This window comes from Pinus tabuliformis, chromosome 7 (genome assembly GCF_031772625.1).
Source record: "Pinus tabuliformis cultivar Carrire ecotype Pingquan chromosome 7, CPIR1, whole genome shotgun sequence".
In the NCBI taxonomy this organism is placed as follows: domain Eukaryota; kingdom Viridiplantae; phylum Streptophyta; class Pinopsida; order Pinales; family Pinaceae; genus Pinus; species Pinus tabuliformis.
In genome coordinates this window covers 1,611,561,166-1,611,583,736 of record NC_142293.1, presented here as the reverse complement: position 1 = coordinate 1,611,583,736, position 22,571 = coordinate 1,611,561,166, and the positions used below count along the sequence as shown (strand labels likewise).

The window sequence follows — 22,571 nt, the reverse complement described above, 5'->3', positions numbered from 1 at the left end:
TGATCTTCCACCCTCGTTTCAAGCTCGAACGCAGACGAGCTAAAATAAGGATACTTCGGTTCCATGTATGACTTTAAGTGGCCCTGAAATCAATACTTGTGGACTTATTCCTCGGTAAACTGTTTGGCTTTGTGGTTAAACGGCTGCTACGGTTTATATATATATATATATATTTCGTTTATCATGGTATACACTTTTTTAACTTTTCCTTGTTTTTTAATAACTATGTTAAATCTACAATACATAATATAGAGGGTAGTTAACATACATGGCAAACAGCTATCTAATAGCTAGACGGGAAGATCATTTACAAAACGATAACAATTTTTATTATATTTTAATGTATTAATTATCTATAAATCATAATAAAATTGAGCAAATGTTTTTATTATATATAAATTAATTTTCTGTAATATATTTGATTAAATTTTAATGTATAAATTATCTATAAATCATAATAAAATTAAATTGAGTAAATGTTTTTATTATACAAAAATTATTTTTCTATTTTATATTCAAGATATCACTCCTCAAAATCAACAAATTTGTATGAATTTAGTTTAATTATAAATTTATGGTTTATATATATGTGTGTTTTTATAATTGAAACTGTGTTTTTTAATATATAAATGGATTCAATTTTTTAAACTCAATTTAAATTTACAATTTCAACAAATCTTTGCTAGTTTTCCTACAAAATTAACAAAAAAATATACTTAACAAAATGCTAAAATGTAGAATAGTAAAACTATTTAATCTTTTTTAATATAACATATTTTTTAAAATTATTTTATATGATATATACATAACTTTTTGTTTACCCATATATATATATATATAATTAATTGAATATATAAATAGATTCAATTCTTTAAACTCAATTTAAATTTATAATTCCAATAAATCTTTGCTAATTTTTATACAAAATTAATAAAAAAATATACTTAACAAAATGCTAAAATGTAAAATAGTAAAACTACTTAATTTGTTTTAAAATAACATATTATTTTTTAAAATTATTTTATATGATATATACGTAATTCTTTGTTTAACCATATATATATAAAATTAATATTGAAATATTTCACTTCACAAGAAGCAATCAGTGGTAAAAGGTAGAAGCAAACCTTAGCAGACCTCTACGGAACAGCGCAAGTCGAGAGGGCCTATTTAATCTTTAATGTTACATATCGTTCTGCAATTTCTATATATTCAGGTTGTTGAGCTCATCTACAGCTACAATTTCTAATGTTTCAGCTCCACTTCACGTAGAGTTTTACCTCACGACTGGTGCAGCATCGTGATCTGCCAGCCTCGTTTCAAGCTCACACATAGACAAGCTAAAATAAGGATACTTCGGTTCCATGTGTGACCCCAAAAGAATACTAATGAACTTATTCCTTGGCAAACTGTGTGGCATTGTGGTTAAACGGATGCTACGGTTTATATATACATATATACTTTTTAAGCTTTTCGTTGTTTTTTGTTTTTAATAATTAGGTTAAATCTGCAATACATAATATCGATAGTAGTTAAAATACATGGCAACATTATGTAATACCTGGATAGGAAGATCATTTATAAAACGATAATAATTTTTATTATGTTTTAATGTATAATAAAATGATAATAAGATTAGCAATTGTCCCAAAAGGTGCAAAGAGAGGCCGATAAAATTGTTAAATTGGAAAAAAATTCTCTTTCTCATTTCCTCAGTAAACAATTTCGAAAAAATTTCCTTTTTTATCTCTATCAAAGTATTTCAAAATCTTATCTTAGCATACCATTAAATGTTCATGTCAAAATACACAATGATGAAGTCATCTTTAGACAAATTTGTATAAAATCTGCCAGAAGAAAGAACAAAATAATGTTTTATATTCATTGCTAAGAGAATTCAGATGTCAAAATTAAGCCTTGTGTTCCTTACCAATACTCAATAAATTTTTCTAGTGACTCACTTCCATAGAAGAAGTTTACAACAAGAGTTAAGATGAATTCTCTTGTTTTACCTGATGTAAAACAAGTGTGATTGAGCCAATATTTAACCAGTAATCCACGTGTTGTAGTTCTTAAAGAAAAGTGAAATTTCTAAATTTGAAATTTCTAAATGCTGTCAGCTTTTATGTTTTAAGCCATCAAGCTTGACTAACTTTATTTTTGAATGACTTTTAAGGGGATTGTACAATGAACCTCCTAAGCATCCAAATGGTTTCTCTATTATCAAAGAAATTTAAAGACATTTTATAGTTCTCCAAGACAACCAGGTATAGATACTATTTGCCAATTCTAGCCTCTTTCAAGTGCAGATTTTTGTTATTAACGACATAATATTGCAAGAGATTCAAAGTGATTTCTGGCACTTTTATGCAGAGAAATTAGGGTTGATCTCTAAAGTTGTTTAAGCATGGAAATTGAGGCAAAAATTTTCTATCATTCTCCGACAGAATCGAAGTCCTATTGTTGTGTAACTTTGTTTTTAGATTTTTCTCTATCAAGACTGAATAAGAAAAACACTCTAGCATTCAACACTATTGTTGTGTTCTTGCTATGTACTTGTTTCAGTTTTCCATTCAGTTATCTTTTCTTCTGTGTATTATTTCTCTTCTGTGTGTATGCCTAAAATCCCTAAAATCCCTAAAGCGAGTTCAATTCTGAATGAGGTTCAAAGAATGGTTGGAGGAGTGGCAATATTGGAGGAAAACCCACTCTGCTACAAGAGGGATCCTTTCCTTGTTTCCCGTAGCAACAAATTCTGTCCAGATTCATTAAACTCATGTTACAAGTGATGACGATAAAAACAGAGAGTGATCCTCTACTTCTATCAGTGCACTGTCTTGTTCATTTGTTGGCCCTTATGCACACTCTCTTGTTCATTTGTTGGCCCTTATGCACAGGAGGAGAAAAGAGGGGATACCATTCATCTATGTCTTAAGCTAAGGTACCATTTTAGCGAAGATACCTTTTTAATGAACCTTTCGTTTGTTTGTCTTTTTTCCTTTTTCCGGACATGAACTAATCAGATGAATACCTAATATTTTTAAACATTTGAACTCACTTTGGGGAAGGTTCTTAGGGACATCACATTTATATGAGGTTTCAACGATTGCCAACCAGCTGAAACAAATTCTTCTCTATCCAATACATCACAAATAATTAATTTTTTACACTTTTCCCTAATTGTCTTTTTTTTAAATCCCTCAAGCTGCTTCTTTTGAGGCTAGGTTTTTCTTTAGGTTTCCTTGGCTGTTTCTATTTATTCGAAAGGTTAGCACGCTGGATCTTATTTTTTCTACATTAATTAGATCTAAATCTGTAAATATGTCAGAGGTTACCACAAATACATTCTCAGTGCATTGTTGTATGGACTTTGAGAATCCTTGAACCAACATGTCTCTGGAGTATACAACTTGTTGCACCAGAAATAGGGTGATTTCTGTAAATAAAATAAAATACTCTGTATTTGTATTCTCACGTTTGAAAAAAACATTGCTGACATACTTTCCTTACTTATGCCCAGGGGTCCTTTGTATCCATCCTTCTTTTTGCAAAGGAAGCATCTTATAAGCTAGATGACTCTATTATAAACACTTTTGTAGGGGTAATGACATGCTTAGCATATATCTATGCCAATTAACTACTTTCACCTTGCCTGCTATGTACAAGTTCTTGAAGCCCTTTAATTCCTTTACAACCCTGTTTAAACCTATTTTCATATCTCCTAGGAAATGGATCCAATTCAAAACCCCTTTTATTAGAGCATCTTTTGTTCTTGCATCCTTATCAAAGACAATATCTGAAGAATCAAAATGCATTGAAATGGTGCTGGACTGGTTGGGCTTTGGCCAAAAATTTACCCAAAGAATCAACATGTTTTTCAATAAGTCCCATTTAGAATTGTTGTAAATCACAGTATCCTCCAACCATTTGGTCTGCAACAACTTCTCCATAGGAATGATTGTCTCTAGCAATATTTTCTAGTGATAAGAAGGATATCCATGCGATCAACATATTGCATAAAATATTTTGCATATACACTTCTGCATTTATGTAAAACTAGTTGTTCTCATTCCACAGTCAATTTTCAGTTTTCTAGCTAACTATGTGTTGTTTAACAGTTTATATTAAATGGTGATTCTTGCATGTTAAGTCAAGTGTTTGGTCATATTTTTTCTTTCCTACTGATCTTTTTACGTGCCTGTATTTTTTAGATGGACAACTTCCTCTTCACATCTGATTCTGTCAATGAGGGACACCCGGACAAGATTTGTGATCAGGTTTCTGAAGCCATCTTGGATTCTTGCTTGGAGCAAGATCCTGAAATCAAGGTTGCATGTGAGATCTGCACAAAGACAAATATGGTTATGATATTTGGAGAAATCACAACTAATGCTAATATAGACTATGAGAAGATAGTGAGGGGAACACCTGTAGAGGAATTCAATTCATGTCAGTGGATGTTAGCTTGCATGCAGATAATTGCAAGGTCCTGGTGAACATTGAACAAAAAGGCCTCGACATTGCATAGGGTGTCCATGGCCATCTTACTAAGAATCCTAAAGAGATTTGTGCAGGAGATAAGGACCACATGTTTGGGGAGCACAATTGACTGAAGTAAGAAATAATGGAACCTACCCTTGGTTGAGACCAGATGGAAAGACCCAAGTTTTTGTTGAGTATAAAAATGAGGGAGGGGCAATGGTCCTGTTAAGAGTTCACACTGTTCACATATGTTGACACCTAATCCTTGTGATTGGGTGTATTTATTTAAATAAATAAATCAGAAATATGAACAGTCATCGGGAGATGAACTGAACAGTCTCTCCCTCATGTATATAATGAAGACCTACCTTGTGGAATAAGATACGAATCAGTTTTTGCTTTGTGGAGTTACTGCATGGCCTGACATGGTATCAAAGCCAAGTTCCCAAAGTAGTTGTAACTCCCTTCTACCTACTACTCTATGTCCTCTGGCCCTCTATAGTCTGCCTACTGAGCTCTCTGTCCACTGTGTACTATGCTCTCTGTCCTCTTTGTCCTCTCTGTCTACTGCACAGTCTATCTACTCTTCTTCCTGCCTAAATTCAGAAAACGTTGAGATAGGGACGACTTCAGCACTGGAATATTGCCTGAAGAAGTTTTAGTGGAATATTGTCATGCTGCGTTAGACAGTTGATTTGTGCGTTGGTCCTGTTTTTTAAGAAACACAGGTATTCTAAATTTGTACGCTGCTCCTGTTTTGTAAGAAACGTTGGTCTGAAGTTTATTTTGGCATATAACCATGCATTGAATTGTTACCCTACTCAGAATTTACTATCTGTTGGAATAACATCAACCTTCAGAACCTTATCAAAATTTTCAGATGCTTGCCAAGCTCGCAGGACTGATGAGTTGAGATCAACAGTGCGTTGATATGCAGTTTGAGTGTGATTGTATTGGTTCCAGCAGCATGCCATCCATTACCTCAACTCTTCATCTTGTATATATACCACGCAACCTCATTTGTAATAGCACTCAGCCTTACCGTTGCAGCAAGCCTCGGAACTTCATCCTGTATATATACTCTTGGAATCAGAGCTAATGACAAAGAACACTTAGGTGGCGTGAGATCAGCAGGCTTCTTCAACAACTAGCTGGATATCTTTAGCCGGGGAGCGGGGTTAATGTAAGGAATTACTTTCTGTCTTGTCATCAAACAAAACTAGCGGTTCTCATTTGCTTTGCCCATTCTCACCATCAACTCGTCCATCCACTACCTTCGCTCGCTCACAATACGCATTTGTGTCGCCCCCATTTCATAGTTTTTGTCATTTTCACATAATTTTTTTGTGACATTCATTTGTAAATCATAGAATGACTGCTGAGATTACCACCGATGTCGCAAAGGATGTAGCAAAAGATATCGCATACAATGTTGTGCTTTATGTAGATTTATGTATTTGACATATAAATGAATAGGGTGAGTATGAGTTTTTGTGTATGCGTTATTTCCTCTATTCATATGATCCGTTCCTTCATGGGTTGTCATCTTATTCCATTGATAAGCCTTTCTTGGTGCTCACTTTTCCAAATTCAATTATATTCTATCCAGATGAATGTGAATTGACATTTGAGTTTGTTGTCCAGTCACATCAGAAGTATATTTTTTTAAGAGTAAAAATTTTGCAGCAGAAATTTTTTTTGCTACAGTATGCATTCAATCATATCCATGGTGGGAATAGTTCTCACTGGCAAGGAGAACTATCCTGAATGGTCCCGGATGATAAAACACACCCTCATTTTCAATGAGTTGTGGAAAGGAGTGTGTGTCGGAGACGGAGACAATGAACTAGTACAGCCTACCTCAGACAAAGAGCTCGTCATTTAGGAAAACAAGAACAACAAAGCTTATGCATTAATCATAGCATTTTTAAATGAAGAGGTGAGTCAGCATTTTTTCATATTCAACTGCCTTTGAAGCCTTACAAAAGCTGAAAGAACTCTATGACTCACATTCTACACTTGAAGTTGTTCAACTCATGATTAAACTCTTCACTCTTGAATCGCAAAATAATGATCCTCTTGCTCTTGCATCTGAGGTAAAGTCTATAATGCATGATATCAAATCCACTAAGGTTGAATTGGATATTCCTCTTATCGCTTTTCTCAAGGCACTTTATCCTACTTACTCCAATTATCTTGAGTCATTGCAAGAAAATGGAAATCTGAAAGATATAACCTTTGACTCTCTTGTGAAAAAGTTTGCTAAAAGAGAGAAAGCTTTTGGAAAGAAGACAACCCCTGAATCTTTTGAAGCGGTTGGGTGCCTTGCTCATAAAGAAAAACATGTTGCTCAAGATTCTACAAGAGGAAGAGGTGGACGAAGAGGAAGAGGAAGACATTTCAGAGGCAGGGGGGGCAGACATTCTCAAGGAGGAAAGGAAGATTTGCACTGCATACGTTGCAAAAGAAATGGATCTCATGATGCCTCTACATGCAAGCTACCATGGGACAAAATTAAGCAGAAAAGAAACCAACAGAAAGGTAAAACTGATGATACAAACAAAGGTAAAGCACCTTAATCTGCTCACTATGTTGTGGCACATTGTAACATTGGAGTAAATGAAGATTTATTTAATGCTTCACTTGCTTCTTGGAAAAATGATTGGTTTATTGATTTAGGAGCAACCTACCACATGACTCATAGAAAATATTTTTTTGAAGATTTCAGTGACAAAGTTGATGGAGTAGTATAGTTTGCAGATCAATCAAAAAAACAAGCCATCAGGGCTTGGCACAATTAGGCTTAAACTGCATGGTCTTCCAGACTTTCTTCTGGATCATGTTCTATATCTCCCACAGCTCAATAGAAACTTGCTGTCCTTGGTCCACATCCGCCAGCAAGGTCACTCCATTCATATGTTTGATGGCAAGCTTGAGATAAGAAAAGCATCTGACCACTCACTTGTCATGAGGGGAATAGGAGAAGAAAGGCTTATCACGCTGCAAGGAACCTCTGCTCATGCACAACATTTCTCATACAATTCTCATCATGAAGAAGGTACACTTCCATCAATTTTATTATGGCATGCTATATTTGGACATTTGAACTATGACAGTCTCCGCTTGTTGAAGAAAAATGGTGTTGCTAGTTTGCCTACAATTCCTAGGAAACTTAAGCAATGTGATGCGTGCATTCTAGGAAAGCATAGCAAACAGTCTTTTCATGATTCACATTCAAGAGCACAAAGGAAACTTGAACTCATTCATTCAGATTTATGTGGTCCAATGCCTGTTCCTTCTGCAAATGGAAATAAATATATCATTACATTTATTGATGACTACACCAGAATGTGTTGGGTTTATTTATTGAAGAACAAATCTGATGCTTTTCAAACGTTCAAGAATTTTCATAAATGGATTGAAAATGATGCACAATCTCATATTGGGTCTATTCGCACTGATAATGGAAAAGAATACACATCAAATGAATTTGAAAACTATCTTCACGAACATGGGATCAAACATCAAACAATTGTGCCTTATAATCCCCAACAGAATGGTGTCACTGAAAGAATGAATAGGACAATCTTAAATATGGTACGATCCATGCTCTTCTTCAAAAATGTAAAGATAATTTTTTGGGCTGATGCTGTTCTATGTGCTGCATATATAAAGAATAGATGTCCATCTAATGCTATAAGAAACAACACTCCATGTGAAATGTGGTATGGACATGTTCCTTCAGTAAATCATCTCAGGGTCTTTAGTTCCACCTGTTATGCCTTGATACCAAAGGTACATAGAAACAAACTTGGTGATAGAAGTCGTAAGTGTATCTTTCTGGGGTATTCAAACACCTCCAAAGCATATCGTCTCTATGATGAAGTAAATAAAAAGTTTGTTGTATCTAGAGATGTAATTTTTCTTGAATCATCCAAAACTGACAATGTTGTTGAGCGGCAACTTGATCGCTTGGATAGATTCACAAAAGAAAAATCATTTCAAGAATTTGATAATCAGATTCCACATCTTGAAGGGGGGATTCCTATACTAGATCAACATGTGGAATCCTCTTCTAAAGAACACTCTCCCCCGCATGAAACTCCAACAATGGATGATGCTTTAAGTGATGCAATTGATAGAATTGGGAGACTTAATCTTGATTTAGTCCCAACTCAATCGACGGAGCAGCCTGGACCATCTAAAAAAGGTCCCCCAAAATGGGTGACAAAGACACTTGAAAGTGTTCATCCTGATGAAGTTGGAAAGACAAGAACCAGAAATTCAAACCGGCAAAATGGAGGTGATGTAGATGACTCTAATTCACCTGTTGATATGGATGTTTCTTATGATTGTGAATTGAACTTGTTTACAGATTTTGAACCAACTTCCTTCAAAGAAGTTGCTTCTCATGATGAATGGAAAGAAGCGATGCAAAAGGAGTATGATGCCCTCATAAAGAACGACACTTGGAAGCTAGTTGATCCCCATTAGGAACCAAACCAATTGGCTGCAAGTGGGTCTACAAGAACAAGTATAAAGCTGATGGCTCACTTGACAAGCACAAAGCTAGGCTTGTGGCAAAAGGTTTTGCACAAAATGAACGGGTTGACTATGAGGATACTTTTTCCCCCACAGCAAAATGGGCTACCATCCAGACACTCTTTTCACTAGGAGCTCAGAATGGTTGGAAAGTCCATCAAATGGATGTAAAAACTACTTTCTTGAATGGAGATCTAAAAGAGAATGTTTTTATGTACCAGCCTGAAGGATTTGCTGTGAAAGGACATGAACATAAAGTATGCAAACTTGTGAATTCCTTGTATGGCCTCAAACAAGCACCACGAGCCTGGTATGAAAAATTAACTGAGCATCTTCTGAAACTCAATTTCAAACATTATGATCTTGATGATGCAACTTTATTTGTCAAGAAAGTTGGCAAAACAGTTGTATATCTTGTGGTATATGTAGACGATCTTTTGATGACAGGGAATAATGAAAGCTACATTGCATCCATAAAGAAGGAATTGGGGAAAAGTTTTGAAATGACTGATTTGGGTTATGTTCATTACTATCTTGGCATTGAAGGAACCCAACATCCAAAGTCCATATTTCTTTCTCAAAAGAAATACATTGGAGATCTATTGAACAGGTTTGGCATGACACAGTGCAATCCTCTTACTGCTCCAATGGAACAAAACTTAAAGCTCATATCTATTGAAGGAAAAGAATTTGAGGATGCAACAAAGTATAGACAGCTTGTAGGAAGTCTCAACTACCTAACTACTACCAAACCAGACATTTCGTTTGCTGTTGGAATCCTCTCCAGGTTTATGCAAAATCCTTGTGAGGGACATTGGTCTACTGCAAAAAGAGTTCTAAGGTACTTAAAGGGACAAGACTTTGGAATCAAGTATACACAGGTGGACGACTTCAGCTTGATTGGATACTCTGATTCAGACTTCAATGGATACAAAGAAACTGGGGTATCTACTTTAGGATATGCTATGAGTCTTGGATCAGGAGCTGTCTCCTAGAGATCATGCAAACAATCAGTTCCAGCAGATTCCACAACAGAAGCAGAATACGTGGCAGCAACTGAAGCAACAAAAGAAATTGTGTGGCTCAGGAAAATTCTTGAAGATTTGCAGGTAAAACAAGTACAATCAACTCCACTCATGATTGACAATACCTCTGCAATAAAGTTGGCCAAGAACCCAAAGTTCCATGATTGAATGAAGCACATCAATACTAAATATCATCTGATTCGACATCATGTTGAGGCCAAAACAATCCATCTCCGTCATTGTTCCACAAATGAGCAAATTGCAGACATCTTCACCAAAGCGCTTGGAAGAGAAAATCTTGAACGATTCAGAATGATGCTTGGACTCACCAACATCCCTTCAGATTAAGGGGGGGAATGTTGACACCTAATCCTTGTGATTGGGTGAATTTATGTAAATAAATAAATTAGAAATAAGAACTGTCATCAGGAGATGAACTGAACAGTCTCTCCCTCATGTATATAATGAAGACCTACCTTGTGGAATAAGATAAGAATCAGTTATTGCTTTGTGGAGTTACTACCTGGACTAACAACATCTCTACTCAACATGATGGAACTGTTATCAATGATCAGATTGTAGTTGATCTCAAGGAGCATGTCATTAAGCCGGTTGTTCTTTCCCAATATCTAGATGAAAATACAATATTCCATTTCAACCCATCTAGGTGTTTTGTAATTGGAGGACTCCATGGGGATGCTAGACTCACTAGGAGGAAAATTATTATTGATACATATGGTGGTTGGGGTGCTCATGATGGAGGAGCCTTTTCTGGAAGGGGTCCCACCAAGGTGGATTGTAGTGGTGGCTACATTGTTAGACAAGTTTCCAAGAGTGTTGTTGCTACCGGGCTAAAACGCTACTGCCTTGTGCAAGTTTCATATTCCATAGGTGTGCCTGAGTCACTCTCTGTGTTTGTTGACACATATGGTACTGGAAAGATTCTCTATACCGAAATCCTGTAGTTGATCAAGGAAAATTTTGACTTTCACCCTAGCATGATTTCTATCAATCTTGACCTAAAACGGGGAGGCAATATGAGGTTCCAAAAAATAGCTGCATATGGCCATTTGGGTTGGGATGATCCCAATTTCACTTGGGAGACTGTAAAGGTCCTTAAGTGGGAGAAAGCTTGCAACTGTGGAGTAAGAATCTGGTAACCTTGAAACCATTCATGATTTAATGTGCTCATTAGACTCTAATTTAAATGCGCTTAACTTGTTGGACTCTGAACACTAATTTGTAGAATCAGTTGGAAAGAAAACAATTACTCATCGTTGTACTCACGTGACCAACAACATTTTCAATTTCTAGGTGGAGGTCCTAAGCAACAAGAAAATTAGAGTTTCATAAACATTCAATCTTCCATTAAAAATCAACCAGAGAAGTTACATAAACGTTCAATCTTCCATTAAAAATCAACCAGAAGAGGAAAATTTAACAGACATTTAAAATATTGCTTAAATCTAGAAAACCACATGAAATATATACTGAAATTGCAACACATAGTTGGTAACAGTAGCAGAAGATGGGAATCTATCCCCACTCCACAATACATCCCGTAATGGTGATGAAAACACCTAATTTTCCCTCTTAGACGTCATGGAAGATTCGAAGAGCTTGGTCACATGCTTTGGGGATAAATATCACCTTCTTCCTTCATTGATAGCGACATTGCAAACACTCTGCACTTTTGAACAATTAAGAGTAGCTATTTGGGTATTTAAGACCATGGCTACTTAAGAAACAGATAATTGTAATTTGTGATCACTATTCAATTTTGGACATTTACAAAGCAGTTATTTGGGCATTTGAGATCACAACTGCTGCTTAAAGTGTAGGTAGTTGTATTTTGTACAGAATCTAATTAGATACACATCATAAGAAGGATGGTAAACATGAGTTGATTAGGACAGAGGCCTTTATATATCACTAATTGAAACAATCTCAATGCCTCCTCAGCAGGTCCATGCCTTGCATAAGTTGCAATCATGGTAGTCCAAGAACAAACATCTCATTCAGGAATTTGTTTGAAAACTTTGCAAGTGTCATCTAGTATATTCCATCTCAACCCTTTCTTAGAATTCTATTTAATAAATTAATTGTTTCCCATCATTGTGAAATACTTTAAATAGAATTCCCATGAGTATAAATGGTAAGAAAATTTTATCAATAAAGAAATGAAAAGGCATAGTAAAATGTGTACATTATTTTTTTGTTTTTCTTTTAATATAGTTCCTGGAAATTTCAAAAGGACAGAAACAACACTTAAAATCTTCCATCAATGAAATATATCTAGCACATCTTGGTTCTTCACACCATACATATCAACTATTGGAATTCAATCTTTTACACATAGTGCTCACAATCCATTTGGCTACAAGAACAATACCCTGGCAGAGGTAACAACCATGCTAAGTCCTACATGTACCTTGGAACATATAACTTCCATGCCTAGTCCTTATCCATTTTTAGCAAAGTTCATAGGTCCAAAACAGGAGGGCATTGTTTCTTTAAAAATAATTATTTTAAAGGTGGAAGCCCACTTCTCCCTTTATTTTCTAGGACTATTGAAAGCACAAGCATAGATTAAACTTCCTTAGCTACAACATGAATTTAAAGTCAAAGAAATACTTACAAAGATGGGCATGGTGTTTGAGACCTTGCATAGGTAGACATGAGGGGTCTTCTTGTTTCTTTTCATATTCCTACTTTTCCCCATGTCATTCCTGTTCTTAGTCTACAACTTCTATAACAATAATGCTTACCTGAACTTGACATTTTGGTCCGTCCGAAGATCAGCCCAATTCTGACGTTTGTAGAAATGAATACTTTTCTTGCAGCCCAATTCATCATTTACATAAATTTGTGAGTTCGATAAGACGATATCAAGGCCTATAGGGATGCCATAAGGTATAGACAACAAGAACTATGCTTCATTTCCAAATATTCTTGACTTCCACATTAGAATTCAAGTAAGGAAATGGACTAAGTAGTGTTCTAGTTTATCAAATTTCAAAAATGGATGTTTCCCCAACTAGATTATAAGTCACTAATGCTCATTCTTCTCCACAAATGGATTCTTCGACCAAGGGCCCAAATCTTTTACAGGGTAATTTAGGTGGCCTATAACATTTGTTCCCTACAAATAATTCAAGGGTAGAAATGAATTCATTATATCTTTACATTCCCTTGAGGTAAATGCTAATCTCTCTTTCTATCTCGACCTTCAATGTGTGAGATGTTGTTTATCAAAATTATCACTTTATTGCGTACCCATTCTACTCTTATTTTAATAGATGGGCTCCCTGAAATCTATGCAACCTCTTGCAAACACTCAGTTTTATGATAGAAGTATTCATATATATGATAACAAAAGTAGAAGTCGATCAAATTTAAGTAGATCCAATCTTGGTTCAAGAAGTTAAAACACTGCAAGCCAAGAGAATAATGATATAGATGTATCTCTCAATTTGCTTGCAGATGCTATCTAGCTATTGGTAGATGACGAATTTCACAAGTATAGGCATATAGATTTAGGAAAGATGTTTTTAATCCTTGTTTTCCCCATCACTGTGCTCAGACATATTGATTTGACAAACCTAGTTTGCAAAAACATCAATATTTAGTTGAGGATCATGGTTTGGATTCTGCAAGAGATATGGCATTCAATAAGGTTAGACAATCTGGGGTTGGCCAACATAGTTTCAACGACATTTCAAAAGTATCTAATATGGAGTAGGGAGCCATGCCAATGACTTGATCCAAGTGAGAAAGGTTACAAGCTTTAACCACCAAATTTTCAGACTCTATACTGTAGCCACAAAAGAAGGTTTTGGAGGAAGTGCCCACTTGTCAGTTCTCTTGAATTTCAGAGGTAATGTGGCTCGTGAATACTGTGTATTTTCCTCACTTCCATTTTCTGGAGATTTAGAAGAAACTGTTCAAGCTCTCGGGCATCTATTACATTCTACGAGTTACAGTTCCTAGTTTCTCACATCCTCATTCAGCCATAAACCTACTCTTCTATGAGAGCTAAAAGCTTCTCACCAACTATAACACATTTCCTGAGTTTCCTTCACCCCTCCAATCAAACTCCCCCCTACAAATAGACGGGCTACACACACCAAAATAAAAATTAAATTCCAACTTCCATGTGATTAACACCCAAATTCTTATTCAAGAAAATAGTAGAGAAATCTAAAATTTAGATATAGCATATCTGCCTAAGCTGTGGGTGCCTTTGACACTCTTAGTTTGATTGAAATATATTTTCGTTCATATCTTTTATCTACAAGACAAAAGGTCATGGAGGACTTACCCATAACAACAGCCGGAGCAGCAAATTGCACAGGCTTTTTTGGCAAACCAACTATGACCAACTTCCCATTCACCTTTAACAAATTAAGGAGGGGCTCCACAGCATGATTAGCAGAGACTGTGTCAATAATATAGTCTACAAACTTGTCTGCAGCCTGCATCTGTTTCTCATCTTTGCTGATGACAAAGTGATCTGCTCCTAAAATTTCTCTCGCTTCCTTTTGCTTGCTAGGCGATGTACTTATCACCGTAACTTGCAACCCAAAAGCTTTGCCAAATTTGAAAGCCATGTGTCCCAAACCACCAAGCCCCACCACGCCCACGCTCTTTCCAGGCTCCGTCATCTGGAAATATTTCATGGGGCTGTACACCGTTATTCCCGCACATAGCAATGGTGCAGCGACATCCAAGGGAAGATTCTCTGGTACCTTCACCACAAAGCTACTTACAACCCACAAACCACCCAAATTATTAAAACCCTATTTAACCAATATAAAGAAAAAATATTAATGCCATTTGTCTCTGGTTTTATATAAAAGAGACAAACCACCCATCTCGGCAAGGCCTGCCGGAACTTGGCGCAATTAAATTTTCCGAGGTTTTGAGTCAATTGGGAGATTCTCGAAACTCGTTGATCCCATTCCAAACATGAACAAGATTATATGGACAGAAAAGGAAGCCTTTTATGGCGAGTTTAGCCCATATGCCCTAAAACAAAAATGGTTGCATGAGTTGGGATAATGATTAATTACCTCTGGTTACAAACCATCAAGTATGAGTAACCTCCAAAAGTGACAGAACCATCAACATCGGTGCTACCATACGTCCAAATGACCTTCTCACAATATTGTTCTTGGCCTTTGCTACAAGAATCGCAATGATGGCAACTTCCAACCATACAGGCCACGCCCACACAATCTCCAGCAGAAAAATTCTTCACTTCTGAACCAACTTCAACTACTATACCTACTATTTCATGGCTACAAAAATAGAATTGCGAGTAAATTAAAATTGAGCATGAACTTCTAGGCATATACTCTTTCTGTCTTGCTATTTGATGTGAAGCAGTGTTGAAGATCATGAAGACATTACCCAGGAACCATTGGGTATTGGGAAGCTTTCCATTCATTACCAATTTGATGTAGATCAGTGTGACAGATTCCGCAGTATACGATCTTGAAAGTAACATCATGCGGCCCAGTTTCCCTTTCAAGGCAATTTAAATGTAAGTTTTTTGCAAATGGGTATCAATAGAAGCAAACAATTTAAATGTAAGTTTTCTGCAAATGGGTATCAATAAAAGCAGTTATGAGAGTAAAGCGAGGAGAAACCTGCGAGTGAAATTGAAGGGTGAGAGAATTCCTGACTCGTCTCTAGCAGCCCATCCTTGAACATTAGACTGACCTACTTCCTTAACCATCTTCTCTTCTTCACAACACTCATAAATAAATTTGATTCACTTAGAAGAAGCAGCTAAGCAGATGAATATAAAGAACAGATTTGAGGAGACAACAGGTGTTGGGATGGGTATTTAAAAGGTCAAGTATGGCAGGATATAGCAGGATGACCACTGAATAACCGAGAGCTAAATTCATCGTTAGGCAGCAAGGCAGGTCGTGCACAGTAGAAACCGGAAACATTATTGCAGCAGGTCGTGGAAGAGCCCGGAAACATTATTGCAGCAGGTCGTGGAAGAGCAGTGGAAGAGCAGAAAGTGGAAAGCAGGAGGAGGAATAGTCCAAGAACATATGCCAGATGTCAATTAAACCAGATGCCAGTTGGACGCCAAATGTCAATCAGAGAATCAAAAGGTAGACGACTAAACTCATTCAAAGGAAGGCCTATCAGCCTAACTACATGGTTTTTTTATTATATATAAACTATCTTTTTATTTTTTTATTTATGTTATCAATTATTCAAAACCAACCAATATATATAAATTTATCTTAACCATACAAATTATAAAGGATGAGAGTGATGATATTTTTAAAGTACAAACTTTTTTTAGAATGAAAAACTTGGAAAAAAAATTATAGCTCAAAAATTTTGGTCCTCCTTACAACTTTATAGAGATTTAAATATATATATATATATATATATATATATATATATATGAAACTGAGCTTAAAATATGTTAGTTCTTATAGATACTTAAATAATTTATTTAAATGTTTTGGAGTATTCTTTTAAAATATAAGAGACACATTTTGTGCACAAAAGGTGAAAAATAAGTTCTTTTTAGTTATTTTATTTCTAAATATTTAATTTGAGATTGAAAGTGATAGTTAAATATTTTTATCACATCTCTTGCACACCATACATATTTATTCATTTTTATTTTTTATTAAAATAAATATTACTCTTTTCTATATATATATATATATATATTAAACAGACATGTGCCAACTCAATGTTGAATGAATATAAAAAATTACATATAACACTCCTAATAAACTGTTGAAAGTATCTCAGCACAATATTGACTTAATTTAAGTCAAATAGTATGCTTATTTACAACTACCAATTTAGTATAACTTCTGTTATCACTTAGAACTAAAATTGATACATGTAACTTTTTATCCTAGCCCGATGACAAAGGTCAGTGCTAGTTTAATTTTGTTTTAATTTTTTCCCTTAGAATCTGGAGTTTTGAAGAGTTTTTGAGTCAAGTTATTCTCAGTTCTCATTGGTTCCCCTCCATCTACCATTGTTCTATAGCCACCTGTTATCTTATGTCAGTCACCGTGCCTTTTTGCAATTTCGCAGCGCATCATGATTAGGCAGTTTCGCAGCGCATCATTAAAATTTAAAACTAACAGCGCTGCGAAATCATGGATTCGTACATTTCGCAGTGAGTCTTTCCCAAAATATCAAGTCTGTTAGGTGAGTCATAGGCCGTGTCTTCTCATGTCAGCTCATGTACCTCTCTTATCACATTTTACCACTCATTGCCACTATCACCACCACTAGATCTGTTGATACGCACGAATTATCATTCCCAAGAAAGACAACCGTGCATAAATCTTAATGATGGCCATAAGTCTTGCATGAATGACAAATCTGCAAGATTACATCTTGAAAGATTTTAAACGGAAAAATTTAAAACTCAAGCGAGGCTGATAATCAAGCGAGGCTGAATTCAAATAGAAGCTGAAACACAATTCCAACCGGAGCTGGTAGTTATTGTTTGCGAAGATTTGGAAGAATCAATGGAGAAAAAGGAGCACAGATCTGGCAAATGTCTAAGGACTGAGCCCGAAGGCCTGGATATAACGCTGAGAAATGAAGAGGTGAAGAAGGCATTTAAAAAGGCCGGGTGCTGGAAGTTTTGCAAAAAGTTACAAGGAGGACACGCACAGGTAACTAAAGAATTTGCACTTAACTTCATAGGCTTGAATTCAAAAGTAGCCATGTTAGAATTGCAGGTTTCGCCAGAAGTGATATCTACTGTGACAAAGATCCCACGAGGACAAGAGGAATGGTTTAAAAACTTCAAATTTGACATGAATCCTTGTAAGGAGTTTTTGAAGGATGAATTTGTAAATGAAGATTTAAGTAAGGCAGTGCCCAGGAATTATGTCAAAGAATATTATGCTCACTTACTCACCTGCATACAGAAATATCTGATTTGTGAAGGAAGTTATAACAAGGTTTACTCTTACCATTTTAAACTCCTTTTGCATTTCACCGGGAAGGTCTCCATAGACTTACCTTTTTATCTGTTCCGTAGTTTGAGTAAGATGTGTGATAAGGTACAGCTGAGGAAAGAGGATTGTGAAACCTCTTTGTTTCATCATGGTTTGATCAAACAACTGGTTTTAGATGGACTCCAAAAGATAGACAGAGATTGGAATTCATTCATTTTTATGGCTGGCTTCAAAAGCCAGACTGGCCTCACTCCTCCACCTGCTAGAGATTTTACAATAGCTGAGCTCCAAACAAAAGCAAGAGCTAAAAGAGTTCCAAAGTCACAAGTAAGAAAACAAGTGAAGCCACTCGTCATCCAAGATCAACCTTAGCAATCAACTAAGGAAAAAGCTCATGGTAAAAAGACTGTACCTGAAACAAGCACATCTGAAGTAGTCTCAAGGATAAGAACAAGAAGCCAGATGAATAAGGAAAAAGGTAAAGCTATAGCAGTCGAAGAAAGTCCAGTGTCCAAGGCAAGTTTAAATGACTTATTACAGGCTATTGAATTTGAGCAGTCTCTACCAGTTCAAATCGAGTTAATACAGTCAGAACAAGAAAGCACCAAGAAATCCAAGGCCTCAAAAAGGCTTAAATTTGATGAGCCAGCTGAAGAGTTCGTTTTTAAACCTAGAAGACCTATGACAAGGAGATTCCAGCAAGTACAGGAAGTACTGCCAAGAACAGAGGAAACAGGGGAAGAGACACAGAAAAACGCAGGCAAAACGGTCATTACACCTAAAGAAAATAATATAGCAGCCCTGAAGAGCCAATTAGAATCAGCTAAGTATGAGATTTCCAAATTGAAGAAAGCTGTTAGAAGACATGCAGTCATACACGCAAAGTATTATAAAACTCTATGGGAAGGGAATGCAACTGTAGAAGCCCAGCTGAATTCAGTGGTTGATGGCCATTCACAATTTCACACCTGGACAGTACCAGCAATCAAAGAAGCCAAGTACATCAGAAGGATCAATATGCAACTGAGAGCTGGGAATAAGGCTATGAAGAAACAAATTGAAGATCTGAAGGCACAGCTAAGCCAGCTTAAAGGACCTGCTAAATGAGTTTTCATTTCAAGTAAGATTTTGTTTCAAAATTTTGACAAGTTTGCTTGATCTTATCTTTCTGAAGAAATATAAATTCCTATTCGACCTGTGGAAAGTCTAAAGAAGTTTTTGGAAATCAAGCACTCAGTTAATAAAGGTCTCAAGTTAAAAACAAGCTGTTTTAAATAACTCAGCAGTTTCGTAGCGCGCTACGAAACTGCTGAAAGTGATGATTTCAACGTAAATCAAGCAGTTTTGAAGTTGAAGCGGGAAAATTTTGAAGGGCAGTTGTATACAACGAGAACACCTGAAGATACAACAGCCAATCAGATTAGCACAAATGGAAATAACTAGTTTGAATCAAAAAGTGGCATTTTGTCATGTCATAAGGAAATTAAAGCATGTATCAGACAGCTGGAATACGTTTTCCTTTTTGTCTTCGAAACAGTGAATGACACATCATCAAATGGGGTTTCATAACAGAGGACAACACATCAAAACGTGGCCACCGTCATATTTTGAGGGATAATAATTAAAAACTGACTTATGAAGATTCGAAGATCATAAAGCCGAGAAGCAAGGATAGTCTCCTAATTTTTCTGGACAGTGAAGAAGATACAGCATCCAAGGTCAACATGGAGCATTAAACACCCATCTCAGCCAAACTGAAAGAGAACCAGATGTCATAGAAAGGAATCATCTTAATTAAAGCCATCATGCATATAATATGGAGTTAGAGTCATAGTTGATTTAGATCTCTAAAAAACTCCAGTCAACACTTTGTTGTATTTATTAGTTAGTTAAAGGGTTAATAGGTGTCATTAGAAGTAGTTTTCGAATTCCCCTCATGCTTGAGGAGGAATCTCGATCAGTTAGAATAAGAGCTCTATATATAGCTGAAACAGCAATGTAATCAGGGTTGGAAATTTTATGAAAAGATTGTATTCGGCCTATGTAAAGACTCATTTTCAGTAATACATGCTTGACTTTACTTCTCAGGATTCATGAAGGATTTGTTATGTTCAGAATATGTGATGTTGTCCTTTTCTTAATTCTTACAGTGGTATGGATGTATAATCACTCAGAATTCACTGAATGTGCTCCGACTTCCTGTATGCATTTATAAACTGTGTGGTCCCATATGAGTTTATGTTCTGAATGTTTAAATGCTGAATGCCCTGATTTCCATGTAAGGTTGAGTTCATTGTTATATTGAGGTGCTGTTGACTCCATAAGCCCAATGGATGTTTACTTATCATGTTCAACCATTCATATTTTTCACTTGTTTCATAGAGTTAGCCCTCTAATCTTTATCAAAATCATTAACCTTTGAGAGAGCCCTCTCAGGTTGAGGAGGCTAAGCCTCAGCCAAAAGCAGGTTTGAAATAGTTACCTAGAGTCAACCTGACCAGCAGCCTATCATGGCCTGATTTTGAGATAACAACTTCGATAATAAAACAATATATTTATTTTAAGCTATAACCATTTGAAATATAAAGATGTAGTTACTTATTTGAAGATGAAAGTTGAAGAGTTGAAATCTGATACTTTTGTGAAAAAACAATATAAGTCAAATGGTATACTTATTTACAACTACCAATTTAGTATAACTTCAATAATAAAACGATATATTTATTTTAAGCTATAACCATTTGAAATATAAAGATACAGTTACTTATTTTTGAAGATGAAAGTTGAAGAGTTGAAATCTGAGACTAAAAGCAAGGGAAGCTAAGTGTACAGTAAGATGAAATATTTCAAATAAATAATTTTGAAAAAAATTGGAAATGCCTGTAATTAAATTATTGAACAAGATTTTCTAAATTTGACTAAAATTAGTAATGTTTCATGTTTATATTTATAATTGGACACATATTTATAACGAGAGTTAAAAGTTGTTTTTGTTTTTTTGTTTTTTTTTTTTTTTTTAATTTAAAAATGTAAAAATAATACATTGTTTATAATTTTGTTTATATTAATTTCAAAATATTCGTAAATGGATTTTAGAATGAAAAGGTGTTTGATTTATCGTTTAGGTTTATGATATTAATATTAAGATTTCATATAGTTTTTTGGGGATTATAATTATGGTTAACTATGGTTTAACGTCACATTGTGACAAATATTTCCTCCATATGAAAATTAATGATGGTTAATCATCATCAACCATCATTGAACATCACATTATATGAAAATCAACGATGATCAACTATGGTCAACCATATTTGTTTTAGGGTCTATAATATTTATCTTAGAGTTTATATACCTTAGTCTTACAATATTATCCATTGGGTTAAATATTATTTCTTTGAGTTTTTAGTATTAAACCCTTGCGTTTATTAGTGCCTTGGGTTTATGATATCAATCCCTTGGGTTTATTAGTCTAAGGGTTCATATTCCCAGAGTATAATGTTAATGATAGGGATTATAATAATAATCCTAGGTTTAATATAAATCCATTGGGTTTATAATATAAATTTCTGGGGTTCATAATATTAATAGTCGCTTACATTTATAATAATAATCCCAAGGGTTTATAATATTAATCTTTTGGGTTTTTAATATTAATTCTTTTGTTTTATTACTATTCCCTTGTATTTTTAATATTTATTCTTGGGTTTATTAATTCCTTGGTTTATTGATTTTTTGGGTTTATAATATTAAATCCTTTGGGTTAATTCCTTGGTTTTATTAATTCCTTAGTCTATTCATCATTTGGGTTTATGATATTAATTCTATTGGTTTCTTAATTCATTGGGTTTATAATATTAATCCCATTGGTTTCTTAATTCTTTGGGTTTATAATATTAATCTCACTAGTTTTTTAATTTTGTGGGTTTATAATATTAATAATACCTTGGGTTTATGATTCTTTGAATTTATAATCTTACATTTTTTTATAATGATCTTAGATTTTGTAAAACCCTGGTCAAAATTCAATGTAATAAAAGTTAAAAACAATAGCCACGATTGATGGGACACTCACTCCAAGTTGAATGCTGGGCAATACATCCTAGGGGGTGTTCATTTGATTGTTTATGGCTAAGGAAATTGATAAAGGAAATGACTAAGGCTTTGGAAAGGCAAAATTTTTAACACATTTATTTATGAAAATAATGGAAATTATGAGAAAATGAAGGTGAACACTCATAGGATGCATGTGAGGAGGAAAATGAAGGAAAATAATGGAAAATGAAGAAAATAGAGGCCTCATTCATAAAAAGGCTTCTGAGGATCAGTTGGTAACTTTTTTCAGTTGAGTTTTGGAGCTCTCTCATTATTCTATCACTCTTTCTTTCTCTCTCTCGGACACTTAGAGTTCCTTGAAGCACTTTGGCATTGGAACAAGAAAGGAAAAGAAGGCAAGAGGAAGCAAAGATCAAGCTAGAAAATCCAAGATCAGGTAGCTACAATGAGCTTCATTGCAGATATCAACTTGCATGTGAATTTTCGTTGCTAGATTTGG

The 22,571-nt window shown here is 35.1% G+C and overlaps 1 protein-coding gene and 1 pseudogene across 1 annotated transcript; one reads left to right on the top strand and one right to left on the bottom strand.

Annotated features, from left to right (window-relative positions):
- The first annotated feature begins 4,208 nt into the window (after positions 1-4,208).
- Positions 4,209-11,209, top strand: LOC149254362 (S-adenosylmethionine synthase 1 pseudogene; annotated as a pseudogene).
- A 2,419-nt stretch (positions 11,210-13,628) lies between these two features.
- Positions 13,629-15,789, bottom strand: LOC149254361 (putative mannitol dehydrogenase). The gene is made up of 5 exons (XM_089457021.1): positions 15,701-15,789; positions 15,462-15,575; positions 15,122-15,349; positions 14,371-14,810; positions 13,629-14,166 (listed from the first exon to the last, which is right to left on the bottom strand). The coding sequence occupies exons 1-5, from the start codon at positions 15,787-15,789 to the stop codon at positions 14,096-14,098; spliced, it is 942 nt and encodes a 313-aa protein (XP_089313147.1). The 3' UTR covers positions 13,629-14,095.
- Positions 15,790-22,571: the final 6,782 nt, after the last annotated feature.